The 19,013-nt window shown below is 35.8% G+C and overlaps 1 protein-coding gene across 4 annotated transcripts in view; it reads right to left on the reverse strand.

Annotated features, from left to right (window-relative positions):
* Nucleotides 1-3,634: 3,634 nt before the first annotated feature.
* Nucleotides 3,635-19,013, reverse strand: part of LOC149409033 (uncharacterized) — a 40,825-nt gene continuing 25,446 nt past the window's right edge. For all 4 annotated transcript variants that reach the window (XM_089650223.1, XM_089650222.1, XM_089650225.1 and 1 more), the window contains 7 exons: nucleotides 18,629-18,779; nucleotides 16,683-16,974; nucleotides 15,908-16,072; nucleotides 14,411-15,540; nucleotides 12,868-13,084; nucleotides 4,455-4,611; nucleotides 3,635-3,764 (listed from right to left, as the gene is read on the reverse strand). In XM_089650223.1, the coding sequence (XP_089506349.1) occupies nucleotides 4,480-4,611; nucleotides 12,868-13,084; nucleotides 14,411-15,540; nucleotides 15,908-16,072; nucleotides 16,683-16,974; nucleotides 18,629-18,779 (2,087 nt within the window). In that variant the 3' untranslated portion in view covers nucleotides 3,635-3,764; nucleotides 4,455-4,479. The remainder of the gene's footprint in view (nucleotides 3,765-4,454; nucleotides 4,612-12,867; nucleotides 13,085-14,410; nucleotides 15,541-15,907; nucleotides 16,073-16,682; nucleotides 16,975-18,628; nucleotides 18,780-19,013) is intronic.

The following is a 19,013-nucleotide window of genomic DNA, read 5'->3' on the forward strand; positions in this document are numbered from 1 at the left end:
ATAAACCATTATATATGTAAAAGATAAAAATGATTATCCTTACAAGACAGATATATACCATCGCAGACTTTTCTGTAGGCCTTTTTAAGATATACAATTCTGTATTATTATATGTATTGGTCAAAATAGCTTAGCAAATAAACCATTATATATGTAAAAGATAAAAATGATTATCCTTACAAGACAGATATATACCATTGCAGACTTTTCTGTAGGCCTTTTTAAGATATACAATTCTGTATTATTATATGTATTGGTCAAAATAGCTTAGCAAATAAACCATTATATATGTAAAAGATAAAAATGATTATCCTTACAAGACAGATATATACCATCGCAGACTTTTCTGTAGGCCTTTTTAAGATATACAATTCTGTATTATTATATGTATTGGTCAAAATAGCTTAGCAAATAAACCATTATATATGTAAAAGATAAAAATGATTATCCTTACAAGACAGATATATACCATTGCAGACTTTTCTGTAGGCCTTTTTAAGATATACAATTCTGTATTATTATATGTATTGGTCAAAATAGCTTAGCAAATAAACCATTATATATGTAAAAGATAAAAATGATTATCCTTACAAGACAGATATATACCATCGCAGACTTTTCTGTAGGCCTTTTTAAGATATACAATTCTGTATTATTATATGTATTGGTCAAAATAGCTTAGCAAATAAACCATTATATATGTAAAAGATAAAAATGATTATCCTTACAAGACAGATATATACCATCGCAGACTTTTCTGTAGGCCTTTTTAAGATATACAATTCTGTATTATTATATGTATTGGTCAAAATAGCTTAGCAAATAAACCATTATATATGTAAAAGATAAAAATGATTATCCTTACAAGACAGATATATACCATCGCAGACTTTTCTGTAGGCCTTTTTAAGATATACAATTCTGTATTAAATTATTTTGATGTATCTCATAAGGTTTAGCCAGCGTTACCAATTTAAGCGCACGAAAATATTTTTTTTCCACTTGTTACAAAACATCAATTTTTCTCTACTTTCTATAAATATAATATGCGTATATTATATACATAAACCTTCCGGAAGACATCCTCTAAATGACGGTGAAAATCATATCAAAATCCATTGCGTAGTTTAGAAGAACTAAGCGCACAAACAGACATACGTGGATAGCGCGGATAAAATGACCGGCATGACTAATGAACGTGAAGTAATGTTGGATTTCTTTAACATTAACTTGCTGGGGGTATATTTCAAATAAGATCAGGGTGGCCACAAAAAACGGATTTCAAAATTCCCTGATAATTCCAGGTTTTCCAGGGCAGTTTCTATATTTTTCCCTGATATGTTTTATTTGGTATAAGGACATATCGTTCAAAATTTTATTTTTGAAACACGATTTTCATCTACGCCAGAAAATTAGAACAGATACATAAATAAAGGGAATTCCGTCATCTAAAGCATTTATTATTTCCTTGCACCACAATGATCAATTCAAAACAAAATACACTTATTACAAATTTATGATATTTCGCCTGAAGACAATTTGTGTACAAATGAAAAGACCAGACAAAAATAGACAAATAAACAAAAGTAAGTACAGTAGAACCCCGATAATTCTAAAAAACGCGTAATTCGAAATTTTCGCCAAAAATTCGAAATTCGTTAATTCGTAATTCGAAATTTATTTTTGTCCGCGCCCGAAAATTTGTTCGGGAAATTCGAAAAAATTTGATTTTTGCGAAAATAAATCATAATATTTCGTAAATCTGAATCTAAAAGTCAGCCATGGCGGTAAAACGCCGAAAAAATTTTTTTTTACATGGTTATACATCGTCCTAATTAGTATTATTATTTTGTAAATCTGAATCGATTTACACTGGAATGTTGTATTTTTTTCAAATTTATTTCGAATATCCGAGTTTGAAGGGCCGAGAAAATACGTTTTACGCGGATATATGTCGTAGTTTTACGAGTTTACACCAAATATCTGTATTTAAAGGGTCGGCCGCGACGAAACTCGGGCGTGAAAATAAAGAAATAATTGGTATTAATACGAATTTACAACTAAAATACCTTTACTTTACTTCGAATATCCGAGTTAAAAAATACGGCGCGACGGAAATCGGCCGAAAAATTTCGATTCACGCCGAAATATGACATATTTTTACGAATTTACTTCAAATATCTGAACTTAAAAGGCCGGCCGCGACGAAAAACTGCCGATAAAATTCGATTTACGCGGAAATATTTCATATTTTTACGAATTTACATCAAATATCTTAATTTAAAGGGTCGGACGCGACGGAAATCGGCCGCGCATTCTCGATTTACACGGAAATATATCGTATTTTTGCGAATTTTTTTCGAATCTGAATTTTAAGAGCCGGCCGCGACGGAATACGGCCGCGAAATTTGGATTTACGCGGAAATATATCGTATTTTTACGAATATCTCAATTTAAAGGGTAGGCCGCGACCGAAATTGGCAGCGAAATTTCGATTTACGCGCGAATTTATTGCGAATATCTGAATTTAAAGGGCCCGCCGCTACGGTAATCGGCCGCGAAAATAAAGAAATAATTGGTATTAATACGAATTTACAACTAAAATACCACCCGGATTTGAAGAGGCGGCCGAGAAAATCAATTTTCGGCGTATTTTTTTTTTTTTTCATAAAAATTCGAATTATGTGGGAATTCGTTAATTCGAAATTTGATTTTTGATGTCCCGTGGATTTCGAATTAACGAGGTTCTACTGTATTGACACTTTGTAAAAATGTTGATAATGATGATCTTTAAATTTTATTACGACCGTACTGGGTGTCCGACCCTTTTGACACTTTGTTGTAACTTTGCTAGCTTTTTCTTTACAGATTTCGCACCTACATAATATAGGGGAAAAACCAAGGCGGGTGGTTTACGACATGATTGTGTTGCAAGAGCTATTTACGAAAATAATAATAAAAAAATACCTACTTATCTAGTTTGTCTTTGTCGGCATATCTTTTGTTACATACGCCGCAAGTAAAAGTAATAAAACACAACTTTGGGACTTCACAAATCGTAAATAACGAATTTCGTTTTATTTTTGGAATTCCCTGATATTTTAAGAATATTTTAAAATTCCCTGACATTTCCCTGATAATTCCCGGTTCGGTAAAATTCCCTGATAATTCCCGGTTTTCCCGGTTTTCCAGGTCTGTGGCCACCCTGAAGATGTACTCTAATAGAGATGCTGACAGAAGCGGATAGCGACTTTATTTTATACTGGATTTTTATCTTAACACAAATTTCAATTGAATTTGATAAACGTTTTAAGTTGGTACAGAACTTTAATGATTGTTTTCCCAAAACAGCAATTTTGGAGTGAATGATTTTGCCAGCATATTTATATGTATACCCACGAAATTATTCTCAGAGTTTCAATAGGAATAAAATTCTGTCATACATGAATATGTTCTGTTTTGTCACGTAACTGTCTCGTCATTGAATGTGGGTGATTTTTTACTCTTTTGGAAGAAAAAAAAACTCACCGGCGGTAGTTAATATTTTGCACCTCTTCCAGTCTTAGGGAGAGGGGCTCCAGACAGCCGGGGGAGAGCCCCAGTTGTGCCCCTCTGCAGGTCCACGACACCGTGGAGGAGCCGAGGTTCCAGTCCACCCACAACGGGCCCTCCATCTCAAGATATCCTATGGACAGCTTCGAGCATTGGAAGGATACAACCCGCAGTTCTATGCTGTTGATTTCATTTAAAAAGAGTCTGCAGTCCTGAAAAGTTAAAAAATATCATTTTGTTGTGATCTCGGAGGTGTGTGTTTGTGGGGAGATCCGGAAAGAATGCAAGGCTAATAATGCTAAGCTTGAGAAGGGGACCCCTAGATGGTTTGGGAATTTAGAGTAGTTGAATGAGTGTAATGAGAATAATATATATATATAAGTGAATGGTAGAAGGAAGAAGACAAGGCACAAGTGAATCAAATACCCGAGTCGGTTCATGTTAAGAGTCAGAATAACAAAAGAGTATGGAATTTAGAGTAGTTGAATGAGTGTAATGAGAATAATATATATATATAAGTGAATGGTAGAAGGAAGAAGACAAGGCACAAGTGAATCAAATACCCGAGTCGGTTCATGTTAAGAGTCAGAATAACAAAAGAGTATGTGTGAGACGCTGTATACATATGAATGAAGCAAGGAATGTGAGTGTTGTCTGCCACACCTGCCAGCATTGAGTTAGTTTAGTTTCCTCTTTGTAGTGACATCCTCTATGTACACATAATGTCTAAATGGGTTCTCCAGCCTTTCCTCTGATAATACTAGAGGCGCTAGTGTAGCAGGTTGCCATCTTATGTAGAATATCAGAAGCTGGACGTATTATTATTCGACAGTGTTCGTTGTGATTAAAAGGAGCTGAATGGAATTGTCAGTTTATCATTATCTTAGTCTTTTTAGACTTACTGCATCAAAGTTATCCTCGGTTATGTTAGCTTGCACGTGGCGGTAGGCACGCCCCGGGGGCAAGGTGGGGCGCAGTCCCAGGAAGGAGTGCAGCTCCATCAATCTCAGCTGGAGGGTATAATCTCCACACGAGCACAACAGGGCCCCCAACTTGGAGCTGCAGGAAAATCAAAATTAATTGTTTATTCGTGGATATTGAGAGAGCAGTGCTGTTAGGCACCTTCCATTTAGTATCTACATATGCAAGTCTCCCTAAATGTCAAATCAACAAATTACAATCCGTTTTCAACGCCGCGGCAAGGCTTATCACCGGAGTATCTAAATACTCCCACATTTCAGAGCATCTCAAAAATCTGCACTGGCTCAAATGTCCTGAAAGAATCCAGTTCAAGGTATGCTGGATGGTATTTAAGTCACTTAACGGAATGGCTCCGGCTTATTTATCAGAATTGTGTATTCCAGAAGATTCCAACTCCCGACAGTCAACCCTTAGGTCAGCAACGTCATCAGCTATCGGAAGGTTGAAGGAACCAAAGCGCACACCAGATACTAAGTTCGGAGAGCGTGCTTTTGCCGTGTCAGGACCTAAAGCCTGGAATGGACTGCCACATGATTTGAGAATGATCGCAGACTCGACAGAATTTAGGTCTAAACTTAAAACGCACCTTTTCAGACAGTCGTATCCATAATTTCAGAAACCTCCACTTTCACAGTTGACGGCAATTTAAATTTAAATTAACAAAATGTAAAAAATAATAAAAATAAAATAAAATAAATAAAAATAATAATTAAAAATAAATAAATAAAAATGATAACAACTAACAATTTGTAGGCTTTTAAGACAGTTAAAATACATTTAAATTAAAATAAAACTATAGCAGACTTAAGATCATGCGACGACCAGTGTTTTTTGATATAGTGTCCTCTGCGTGCAGTTCTATCTTTTATAAGCATAAACTTTTTAATATAAGTGTGTTTGTTGGAAGTGACTTGCCAGGTAAGTATGTTTTGGTATCATTTCTAAATAACAAATGTAGATCCTAGGAAATAAATTGTACAGCGCCCTTGAGGTGATTTTTCACAAAAGCGGCGCTCTACAAATTATCCAATTATTATTATTATTATTATTATATAATCCAATATACTTATCAACTATTATCATTATTCACTAGCTGTGGCACAGTCTGTCTGTGCAGATAGAGAAAAATAGCATGTGGTGCTTTTACATTGTTTTTAAAAAAACTGCCAATATTTTAGTGAAGTATTATTAATGTTCTAGGGTATTTGGTACCTTTGGTAAGGTGCTATCTTGGGTGGACAGGATAGGGACTGGAGGCAGGCATTGAGATGGATTACGAAGAAGGAAATCTGAGCCACGGAGAATGGCGGTGAGGACAGGATCATGCTGAGGAAACTATCTCGGAGATGGTGGACTACCGCTTGACGCAGAGAGGGGCTTCTTGACACATTATCCTGTACAACAAGTAATATTAATTCAACTATTTATACTCATGGGGATACATGTACTGTGCCAAACTCAAAGACATTACAATACAAGACAAACAAGTCAATTGTATTGCTTTTGATTTCGTCCTTTTAGTACTGTACTCACGGTCAATCCGCACCAAATCATCCAGAAAATTTTGGATTTGTCACCCACCATCTCAGATTTTGATGAAACTTTAAATTTTTAATCCTTCCATATAGATAAGAAAATATACCAAATTTTACCTTCCTACCTCAACTGGTTTTTTTTTTATGGGCAGTTGAAGTTTGGGCAAAATAAGCGTTTTTACATATTCCGAGCACTCCGGAAGAGCTTGTACCTTCAATGAAAAAAAATTGTATCTTTGTCATTTATAGTGCAAATGCAATGAAAATTTTCAATATTATCAAGAAAACTATGCTGATTGCAGAAAAAAATAAATAAACCCTTTACATTTATCTACTTGACTTTAAAAAATTACCAAAAGTAATTTTTTAAGTAATTTTTGGGACGGAAAAGGTACTTTACAAAAAAGCAATATCTCGGGAAGGTACAGTGTTAATGAAGTAATTTTTTTTTTTATTCATATCTACAAATAGCATCGAATCACATACAAAAATAAAATTCATGGCATTTTACTTGCTTCAATAAATAAAATCCATTTTAAACTTTTTTCAAACTTTTTGTAATTTTTTTTTATTCTTATCTACAATAAACATAGTACAACCTAAAAAAATAAAACTCCTGGTATTTTGTGTGCTTCACAGTGTAGAAACGTTTTTAAAATGAGAAATCTTTATCATACAGAATTGTTCTAGGTTTTTTTAAATCTAGATACAAAAATACATAAAATCCATTTTAAACTTTTTTCAAACTTTTTGTGATTTTTTTTATATCTATTTTTAGTTTGTAATTGGGCAAGTTATAGTTTAGGTATATAGCTAGTAATATAGGTTGAATGAATGGACTAATATCAAAGAAACAGTCCTAGAGACAAGTCACTACATGGAAATGATGTATCTGCAACAAGAACAAGACAGAACATGAAAATTACTATCTGCCTCATCACTAAGTTTGCAGGATACTACATGCTTTGTTTCCTCTGACATGCTTAGTTCTGAGTCAGCTTCAAAGCAGTGATCATCTATATAAATACAGTAGTTGTTTCATGTTATGGTGTACGTTGTTAAAATGTCTCTAATCGAAACAAGTTTAGTTAAATGTAGTGTGGGACAACATAATGGTACTGAATGTCACAAAAAAAGTTATACTAAGTCAGAGAAATTAACGAGTGTGGATTTGTTAAGTGAATTTGAAAAAAAGCTTATTCAACAAAGAAGTTTTGTATCTACAGACTTGGTTTTCAAATTTGAAGAATGGGACCAAGAAGATGAAATTACATACAGTGCATGGGTAACTACTGATAGAACACAGCAGGTTTCAGTTACAGTTCCCTTTCATGAATATGTAGAACATCTTGTGAAGAGTCTTGTAAAACTTCTTCCTCATTCTTTTATAACAAAGTCTCAATCAAAATATCTCAAAGAGTCCCTAAAAGCACAGCTTCAGATAAATGAAGCTGTTGTGTTATTAGACTTCAGTGAAAACTTCTCCTATGTTATCCAGAATGAAGTCCAGGGTTACCACTGGACGCAAGACAGTTGTTCACTCCACCCAGTGGTAATTTACACTTGTGAAGAGCCTGGCAAAGATCTCACAGTGTCAAGCTTGTGTGTAATTTCAGATGACTTGGAACATGATGTAAGTTTCGTTTACGAAACTCAAAAAATTGTTGCTCAATTTTTAAATCAAAAATTTCCCCAAATTCAAAGTGTGCATTACTTTACTGATGGTTGCGCAGCGCAATATAAAAACTGCAAAAACTTTTTAAATCTGTGTCACCATCAAAAAGACTTCAACTTGAAAGCATGTTGGTCGTTTTTTGCTACGAGTCATGGGAAATCTCCCTGTGATGGAATAGGTGGAACAGTAAAACGTCTTCTAACTAGAGAAAGTTTGCAACTTGGCCCTGGCAACACTATCACAACTGTAGACAAAACTTTTAAGTTTTGTCAGTCGAGAGTAGAAAATATATATTTTTACTTGCTGAGAAAAGAAAGCTTATTCACTTGCAGGCAACAATTACAGCAGCGTTTTTCACAAGCTAAAACAATACCAGGCACTCGAGGTTTCCACTGCTTTGTTCCTCTGTCTGAAAATGAAATCAAATATTATTTGAAATGCAACTCAATTAACTTTGTAATATGTTTATTACGGTCCGCCTATCGGTATTTGCTGATACAGTAGAACCTCGTTAATTCGAAATCCACGGGACATCAAAAATCAAATTTCGAATTAACGAATTCCCACGTAATTCGAAATTTTATGAAAAAAAAAAAAAAAAAAAAAAACGCCAAAATCGATTTTCTCGGCCGCCTCTTCAAATCCGGGTGGTATTTTAGTTGTAAATTCGTATTAATACCAATTATTTCTTAATTTTCGCGGCCGATTACCGTAGCGGCAGGCCCTTTAAATTCGGATATTCGCAATAAATTCGTAAAAATGCTATATATTTACGCGTAAATCGAGATTTCGCTGCCGATTTCGGTCGCGTCCTACCCTTTAAATTGAGATATTCGTAAAAATACGATATATTTCCGCGTAAAACGAGAATTCGCGGCCGATTTCCGTCGCAGCCGGCTCTTTAAATTCAGATATTCGAAATAAATTCGCAAAAATACGATATATTTCCGTGTAAATCGAGAATGCGCGGCCGATTTCCGTCGCGGCTGACCCTTTAAATTCAAATATTTGATGTAAATTCGTAAAAATATGATATATTTCCGCGTAAATCGAATTTTTAAGTTTTGTCAGTCGAGAGTAGAAAATATATATTTTTACTTGCTGAGAAAAGAAAGCTTATTCACTTGCAGGCAACAATTACAGCAGCGTTTTTCACAAGCTAAAACAATACCAGGCACTCGAGGTTTCCACTGCTTTGTTCCTCTGTCTGAAAATGAAGTTGGCACAAAAAGGATAAGTTCAGATTCAGATTATGCTTTGATTTTTAACTTCAGTGGGGAACGAAATCGCTCTGAGCAACTAAGTATGGTACAAATTTGTACAAACTCTTATGTAGCTTGCGTATATGACAACCATTGGTTTTTTGGACTTGTGGTTTCCAAAGATGAAGACGAGTGTGATGTATCAATCAAGTTTATGCATCCTTTTGGCCCAGCTCCATCCTTTTACTGGCCACATCAAAAAGAAGATATTTGTTTTGTTCCACTACAAAATATTTTTAATATCGTTGACCCTCCCACAACAAAAGGTTCAGGAAGAGCTTACTACTTTCTTGAAAAAGACGTTCATCATGCTGATCAAAAGTTCAACCATCTTATGGGTCAGATCAAGAATAAAAGTAAAAAATGAACTTGAACATTTATTTGTAAACAATATTATTGTAATGTACTTTCATTTAACCTAATCCTACATTGCCTGTTTTATTTTTATTGTATTTGTTTTTTAAAGAGTTAACTTTGTATTGAAAAGAGTTAAAAAGTTGATCTTGTTATAAAATATTGCTATGGTGTATGCATTCAGGGTAAGGAACAAGGTACATTATTTTGTTGGTGCCTTAAGCTTACATTGCAAGCTTACCAGCATGTTGTAAAGGACCGAATAAGTTTGACTTTTTTTATTTGCAAATACAGTATCTAGATTTTAAAAAACTTGGAACAATTCTGTATGATTAAGATTTCTCATTTTAAAAACGTTTCTACACTGTGAAGCACACAAAATACCAGGAGTTTTATTTTTTTAGGTTGTACTATGTTTATTGTAGATAAGAATAAAAAAAAAATTACAAAAAGTTTGAAAAAAGTTTAAAATGGATTTTATTTATTGAAGCAAGTAAAATGCCATGAATTTTATTTTTGTATGTGATTCTATGCTATTTGTAGATATGAATAAAAAAAAAAATTACTTCATTAACACTGTACCTTCTCGAGATATTGCTTTTTTGTAAAGTACCTTTTCCGTCCCAAAAATTACTTAAAAAATTACTTTTGGTAATTTTTTAAAGTCAAGTAGATAAATGTAAAGGGTTTATTTATTTTTTTCTGCAATCTGCATAGTTTTCTTGATAATATTGAAAATTTTCATTGCATTTGCACTATAAATGACAAAGATACAATTTTTTTTCATTGAAGGTACAAGCTCTTCCGGAGTGCTCGGAATATGTAAAAACGCTTATTTTGCCCAAACTTCAACTGCCCATAAAAAAAAACGAGTTGAGGTAGGAAGGTAAAATTTGGTATATTTTCTTATCTATATGGAAGGATTAAAAATTTAAAGTTTCATCAAAATCTGAGATGGTGGGTGACCCAATTATTATTATTATTATTAAATCCAAAATTTTCTGGATGATTTGGTGCGGATTGACCCACCTGAAATCAGGAGTCTATACCATCCTTAACAACTGCTGGGATATAAAAAATATGGTGACCGGATAAATCATCACAATGATAATTCACTACATCTTTAAAAAGTTATATAAAGTCATGGAAAGTGATGAAACAAAAACTTTATTAACTGGGTTAAGTAGGTTAGGTTAGGTTAAAAACAAAATAAATTTCATCGTTTCTAATGATCTTAAAAATCACTTATCAATCAATTATCACTTTTTAAAAGTGTGTTGAATTGTCACTGTGTTGAGTTAACATGGAACCAAAAATATATATATACATATATATTATATGACAGCTCACCAGTTCGTACAATGTTAACACATTTCGGCTGGGTATTTTATTGATATGTTTAAATCGCTCTATCTTCAAAAATAATTTTGATATTTTAGTAAGAATTCCTACATAGTAAGTCAGCATTCCCAAGCTATAAAAGTACTAAATGAAATCAAATATTATTTGAAATGCAACTCAATTAACTTTGTAATATGTTTATTACGGTCCGCCTATCGGTATTTGCTGATATGTACCTGCTTTCTCTAAATACGCCCGACATCTCTCGCTCAGTTGCACATGGGATTAGAGTGGGTGCGGAACAGAGAAAGAAATTCGAATCGGGTATTGCGGTCATAAAAACCCTCATTCCAGGAATTGAATTATTTCAATAACAAATAATATACTATCCTTTAGTTGATATACCAGTAAACGAAAGGCACTAAGATAAATAATAACAAAAAAAGACTTGCATTACCATTCGATAATTGTGTACATATAGTTGGGACCTTCACAAAGAGATTGGTATATAAAATTAATATAAAAACATTGAAGAATTCTGTCTTTTATTCCATTGAAATGAGGCCGGCGCAAAAGGTAGAACTACCCTTCCCGGCCTTAAGCATCAATCGACCTAACGGGTACATACTACCTTTCCCAGCCGAAGTGTGTTACAGGGTTACCACCTGGTTAGGCAGTTAAATATTTTAACACGAGCAGTATAAGGCCCTCCTCACCGTATCACTAGTAGCGCTGCAGCGGCGTTTTAAGGAATCTTTATAAGTAAGACTGATGGTGTTTATGTATTCATCAAAATTTTAAGTAATATTGTATAAGTAGTTTCCCCAGAAGAGCTACTTATATTTATAATGATTTTACCAGCTCTTAGAGAATTGGAGTTGGCGATACGGTGTCACATCCACATAGATAAACACACACTTCACCCCAATCTTTACACATCTGCCCTGATGATGGACACTGCAATGCTGTCCGAAACATTGGCTTAAGGAGGTAGCGCAACCCGTCCTTAGTATCACCAAAATTCATACATAAAAAAACAAAACATTAATTGTATTTCCGCACCAAGTGACAAATTAAAACATCATGTGTATTCCCGAAGCATTGGACAGACGAGACAGAGCTCGTATCATGTAATGTGTTGACATTTAACCAGTGGCGAAATATGAAAAAATGTCACACCGGTCAGCAAAATGACTTCTACAATTTAACTCCAAATAAGCTCAGGAATCCGCTGGATTAAAGTCTGTCAGGTACATTTTATTACAATTATTTTTATAAGCAATAATTATTAGCCTGAAACACTCATCCACATTGAAAAATCTCCTGATAAAAGATACATGACGCCAACGTCAGGCTCTTAATTATTGCTTATAAAAATAATTGTTACCCTTTGTGCTATGCATAAAAAATCTTGTCTTAACCCTTTGAACGCGTTAATTTGCTCCGTTTTATCTATACCCGTACGCGGTACATATTTTCAAATACCTATGCACGCAATTAAATGTCAAATTATAGCATTCTGGCATGATTTATTGGACTATATAGACAGAACAGATTATTCTCCACAATATGATAACAAATCCTCGTGTGTCAACACTCTTGGATGTTTATAAAAACAAAATCATAAAATTTCATACAAAGACGTACCGTATCTTTTGAATGTGGTCCCGCCATTCACTCGGCGTGTGTGTACTTAGGTGATAGACACAAGTGGAACACCATGAGCACTTATCATTTTTTGTTATGAAAACTTTTTCTAAAACTGGACACTTAAATATTATGTCACTTAATGTAATAACAAAATTGAATCAACGCCATCCGTCGGCAAAATTGTAAACTATGGCACTCGAAGGCGCAAAGAGGCTCACTTGATTATCGATGTTTTTAAATGAAATACAATTTTATTTTCGAGAAATTCTTGTAGATGTCAGCATCGTGATAGTTCTACGAATGTTCAAGCGAGCGGGAAATAAATTTATGTCAAAAGACCGCTGGAATATCGGCATTCAAAGTTTCCGTATCAACTGTTGATACGGCCGCGTGTGAGTATGGACTTTTTGCCGTAACAACAGTTGATACGGCCGCGTGCAAAGAGTTAATCATTAGTTTACCAAAAAAATAATAATTACATTTTATTACACTCTGTATTCACAATAACATCACCAACCTGTCTGTTCAGCTGCGCATGGTGACCGTTCCACGTGGTGACGGGGGCCCCGTACCCTCGGTGCGACAGGCGCTGCAGCTGGGCCACCACGTCCCTCTGCGGCTCTGTGGGGGCCCCCGCGCTGCTGTTGCCGCCACCGCTCCCACTACAATTGGTGGATGAGGCACCATTTTTGACGGTGGGCTGCTCGTTACAAGCCTCTATACTTCTTCTCAATCTGGAAACATTAATCAATTATCAGACGTATAATTTGGAAGGTTTTATTTTCTTCATCAATCAACTTCAGCTATCCTAAAATATATATACAGTGAAACTCTCTTAAGAAGTTTTCCAAGGGACCGGGGAAAAAAAACTTCTTAAGTGGGAAAACTTCTTAAGTGGGATTCAATTTTAGCCATTTAATAACTCGAGTCCGGGGCATACGTCATTCCTATGTCTACCTACGTTAAATTGTCGTGAAAACAAGCTCATATGATCCAAGCGGTCAAAAAAAAATATATATATATACATCTTCTAGTTATCATGGTAATTAGTATTACATATGTATTTAGAAAAAGGTGGGAATGTGAAATAAATGAAAAATGGTAGAACATAGTTGATTATAAAAAGATTATTGAAGGAGGCGTCAAATGTATGCAAATGTAGATCTAGCCCACGTTGTCATTAAGGTTGAGTTTAATATAATCTTTCATGTTATTTCGGCCTTAAAGACGCTTGCATATTTGTTACATAATTCCGCATTGTTTATTCGTTCCATTGCTATTTTACCTAGTTAGGGGATTAGAAGACGGGGTATTTGGTTTATTTATTGGTTACGGCAGGTTACGGCCTACGGCCTGGCGGCCGACAAAGGGTTTTATGGTCTCAGGTACTAGGTATGGGTTTCAGTCAACGTTTTTCAATTTATGACTTTAGGAAAAAGGTTCATTTTAGATATTTTGCGACACAATATTTCGTTTTTGTTGATTTTACCGTCGGATTTCTAAAAACGGGAAGCAGTTTTAGCTCTAAAACTTCTGATGTGGGAAAAAATCGTGTTTTTTGTATGGAATTTTCAAGGGACCAAAAATCAAAACTTCTTAAGTGGGAACTTCTTAAGCGAGTTTTACTGTATATAAGTGTAATATTCAATGCTTTTCTGCACTAAATATTTTTTTTTTAATTCTGCCAGATAAAAAGATTAAATCAATCCAATTTTGCAGCAGTGCAGTTATCTTATTATTATCTTTTTATACATTGCTGCACACTTTTTTCATAAATAACTATGTACTTAACTAATTTTTTTTTTGTAAGAATAATAAACAAGAGTCCCAATTGCAGCATGTGCGACTATGGTATCCCCAATTGGGGTATGTTATGAGGCTGAAGGTAACGGAGGGGGAAAATAGATGAGGAAGGTGGGGAAGTACCTGGCTATTCAAATCTGGTCACCAAACATGGCTAAAGCCATTTCAATTTTAAATGGTGGTCTTTCACCAGGGCGTTACTGAGAGTATCTTCCAATTTAGAACATTCCACAAATACACAAAAAAGGTAAACTAACTTGCTGTTGACAACTCCATTGAGGCTGGGACTATGATGAGCTACCGGAACCACGTTGGAAACCTTCCAGCCATGGTCTGTGGCCTTAGTAGTCACCGCGTCCTTGGGCGGCTGCGGTCTCGGAGCACTCAGCTTGTTCCTCACGCTGGCGTCATCATCCTCGTCGTCGTCATCTTGATTCTCCTCACCGGACTCTAAACCATAAGGTACAAGACCACACAACTTCTTCGAAGAACCGTTGTGTTCGGGTTTGGTAACATTTCCATTAGTGGCAGAATGATTTCCGTTCCCGTTTTGCATAGCACCGTTCCCATTTGTGACAGGTTTGGCTGGATTATATTTTTCATCACCGTTTATTTTATTTTTCATTTTGATTTCTCCGTTGGTGTGCACCGTTCCGTTTAGCACAACACCATTTTGTTTGCTCGGAGGGTTTGTCGAAATGCTTTTTATTTCACTAGATGCTTTTACCTCCCCGTTAGTGGCGTGCGTTCCATTCTGTATGATATTGACTGATTTACTCGGTGATAGGACATTAGAAATTGCTTTCCGTAGCGAGCCATTGTCATTTGAGAATGTAGTTTTATTGTTGTTGAACTTTCCATTGATTCCGTTAGAATGTTCTGCTTGTGATTGCGTTGTCAATGTTAGATTTAAAGTTAATTTAGATTGAGGCTTTTCGATAGATGTAGACGTGGTACTGACACCGTTTTCCGTAGTTCGATAGGTGATGGGTTTTGAATTGGTGTCTAATCCATTTATTTTAATAGGGCTGAACTTAGATTTGATGGGACTGTTTTCTTTATTTCTGTCTGGGAGCACTGGTTCAATGAAAGTACTTTTCTTCTCTGGCAAACTCTCTTCGTTTTCTTTCTTGGTGAAAATGATGGATTTGGTGGGGGATGATTGGCCGTTGAACTTATTCTTGGTCACGTTGTTAAGATCTGTTTTTTCTAGTTCGTAGAACATGATGTAGGCGTTGGTGCCGAGGACGTTGGACATGCGAATGGCCCGAACACAGCTGTCATCGAAATGGTAAAATACCCCTTCTGGCCCCAATCCCACGGCCGTGTAGTGGCCACAATTTTGTGAAGGGCCGAGGTGAGTGACGACGGACACCAATCGATAGCCCTGAAACGTATAAATTACTTTTATCTAGCAGTCAACAAACCTCTTTGTTCACAACAATTACATTGAAATTAGTCATTTGTATTATCTAAATAAAGAACATGATAAGGTGTCCAAAAGCATACCTGTAAAACCACATTATTTTAAACAGATAAGCTGAAAAGTCAATCAATTTTATGAAAGGAATTTAATAAACATGTATAAATGGGAGAATGTATTCTCAGACTGGTGTCACCAAAAGGGTCACATTCCAAACAAACAAGTGTATATTATTATTATTATTGTTGTACCTCAATTGTACTGAAGTAGTGTTAACAAATGCTTATATATCAGCACTGAAATGATATGTTATAAGAAGTAAAATATTTACCAGCATAGCCTGTGACCCCTGGTGGAACATGAACTTCTTGAGGGATATTCTGGGTTTGAACTGGACGTGTTTGGACACCTTGCCGCCTGACAGTGAGAACCTCTTGAGGGCTATACAGAGCACCATGGGGGCTCGCTCCACATAGAACTGCTTTGTCGCTGACACCTGGAAATCAATATACAATGTTAGCTTTCCTTGACAATAAAATTAAAAATAAGGCAGTAGCCAGAAGCAAAGCATTTCAATACACTGATATTTGGTTGTGCGCCAAATCTTATTCATAAAACACAAAACCTTGACTTTCTTACGCCAAAGTGGCTTACCATTCCTATTTTAACAAGTATTATATTAACCTTCCCGTTGCCAACAGGGATACCCAAAATTACTATCCTTCATGTGTAATAATTTTAAGCAGAGAAGAAGAGTTTTTGTATTCCTACAAAACCTATAAACATAATATAATCTATCATTGACTAGATTAAAACAGAAAAATAAATGTTAAATATGTAATTATCATTACTTGCCACAAATAATACTTCTTGCAAGCTGGAACCATACCACAACTGTTTCCACCGCTCGCACGGAGACTCCTTTGTGAGTGATGAGCGCAATCTGACTCTCTCTTTAACAAGCTTGCTTGAGGGTGATGGGCGCTCACACTTTAATTAGCTCGCTTGTGGGTGATGGGCGCCATCTGACTCACACTTTAACTAACTCGCTTGCGGGTGATGGGCGCCATCTGACTCTCTCTTTAACTAGCTTGCTTGCTACTGACCTTCTTATTGCACGCCTCGCACTTGTATCCGAGATCCTCGAGGCGCTCCCGGGAGAAGAAGCTGTCCAGTGCCTCATCCAGCGTGGAGGCCTTGCGCGCGTCCACTAGAAGGTCCTGGAAATGCTGGAAGGTGGTGGACACATGACTGCAGGCCAGGCAGCGCACGGCCGAGCGCAAGTAGCCGCCTAGCAGCTGGTTCAGCGGGGTGGTCTCTTTGCTGTACTGCTCAAGCTGCTTACCGCCCCCGCCCAGCCCCGAGAGGTATGTCTTCTCCATGGACTCCACCAGATATCTGTGATATACAAATATATTTCATCAGTGAAAATTAATCTTAGAATTGAATATTCAGATATGTTTTAAACAATCAATCTATGTGCAAATCTGTCGAGTTATTCACGATAAGATTCTTTGCTAACTTACAATCTAATTTATTTAATTTCTGATAAATCATTTAAAAACAATTTTGCACTTAATTTTTTATAAAACCTTATTAATGGTCGACTACCTATAGATTAATTTTTTTTTCTCTTTATCTCTCCTCACGTAGATTCACAAGTTTCCAGATTGTACTATGAGTTTCCGGACACTTTGTATAATGATGAAAATCAAATAGCAAGCCACCACCACCATAATGAAGCTTATCTCTAATAGCTCTGCAAAACTATGGAGTCTGCTAAAACTTAGCCAAGAACTGGATTACAGGAGACTTACGGCCGTTGTGGCCAACAATTTCGATGGATTATCAAAGGAATTCTGAGCCTGAGCCAGGCGCTGCTCAGTTAAGTGATCGTAGTGATTTGCTCCATTTCGCCTGTAGCCAACATTTTGATCATAACACCTCGTGTGTAGCACTGTTTATTTACATAGACAAAAAAATGACGTCAAATTAGAAACTTTACATTTTAAATTAATACCGAAGCATTAATTAATTGTATTTATTATTTATACAGATAATTTACTTTAAATAGTGTAATACATAAACCGACATTTCATATTTTTAAAACAAACGTATTTAATATGTAAAAAATAAGGTGTTAATTGACTTAACTTTTTTGTTTACGTCATGTTTGACGTTTTATGCAGTTGAAACTTTAAACGGTATATGGCAGTAGACGAGAGTGGTATATTTATGCAGTAGACCCAGAATTGGCGCACTCAAATAAACCCTCACTTTTAGTACTACCATTACGTAGTGGAATCCAAAAGCTTGTCAATGCATTGTCATTGTAGTTCAACAATAGCTGGAAAGCGCACATTACTTATGACTTGTTCATGTTTTCAGTTGGTTGTTGGTCATTCACTGACCCATAAGGGTTGGGAAATGGAAGGTTAGGTACATTTATAAATTAAACAATCTCTTCTTGCTATACAAATGTCTCATATATTGCAATAAATGAATCCACGCTACTATAAAAAGCTTTATTCTCTTTGTGGATGGATTTGGCAGTTAATTTACTGATTTTAAATCTATTTTTGCTGTCATGTCTCTTTAAACTATCGACCAATGAAAATACATGCAGTTTTGTTAGGTTTTGATGAGCAAATATTCAGTACTCGACGTAAAATGTCTTACGAGGTTGAATTTTTGAATTAAAAAACCGACAAGAGCGTGAACTGATGACAGATGACAGCGATGACAGATTGATTGCTTTCGCGTATTTCGCTCTGTTGTCAGTTTTTATAAGTAGGTCTTCCTTAAGCGTCTTTAATCCACGAGGTTAGCTTCCTTAAATTTGAGTGGTGTGGCGATCAAGTGCTTTGGGCAAAACGGATTTGGGCATTTCAGCAGGGTTGAGTCGAGTATTCGGCTCAGATTAGATTGGCCACAACGGCCGTTAGAAGTGGAAGCGTTCCATAAAGATGGCCAAGACCCTGCACCAATAATTATGACGCACCTGCACCTGGGCACCAATAAATATGATGTTAACTTTTCCAAGAATATTAACCTGAGAAACTCCTGGGCATCCTCCTGTCGCCCAGGAGTGAGGTGTCGGCAGATGAGGCGCAGTTTGGAGTACACCTGCCAAGGCTTGATGGGTCCGTTGGAGTTCTGAGTGTCCAGCAGAGTCTTGCGCATGCCGCATATTACACAGCCTCCTGAAACCAATGGTTATTAACATTTTTACATTCATAATATTTCACATTCTGTTTTGCATACATACATTCAAAAGACACGTTCGAGGTGAATAAACTCAAGCCTTACTTATTCAAATAAAAGCATATTGCTGATAGCTCTGTTACAACTTCTTCATCCTTGTATTAGAAAAAAACGATACAATGGAGCTTTCAATAGAAGGATAGCCTGTTTACATACAAGCAAGCGAACTCACA

Source organism: Hesperophylax consimilis, unplaced genomic scaffold (assembly GCF_061612785.1).
Source record: "Hesperophylax consimilis isolate HC1 unplaced genomic scaffold, BYU_Hcon_1.0 scaffold_38, whole genome shotgun sequence".
In the NCBI taxonomy this organism is placed as follows: Eukaryota; Metazoa; Arthropoda; class Insecta; order Trichoptera; family Limnephilidae; genus Hesperophylax; species Hesperophylax consimilis.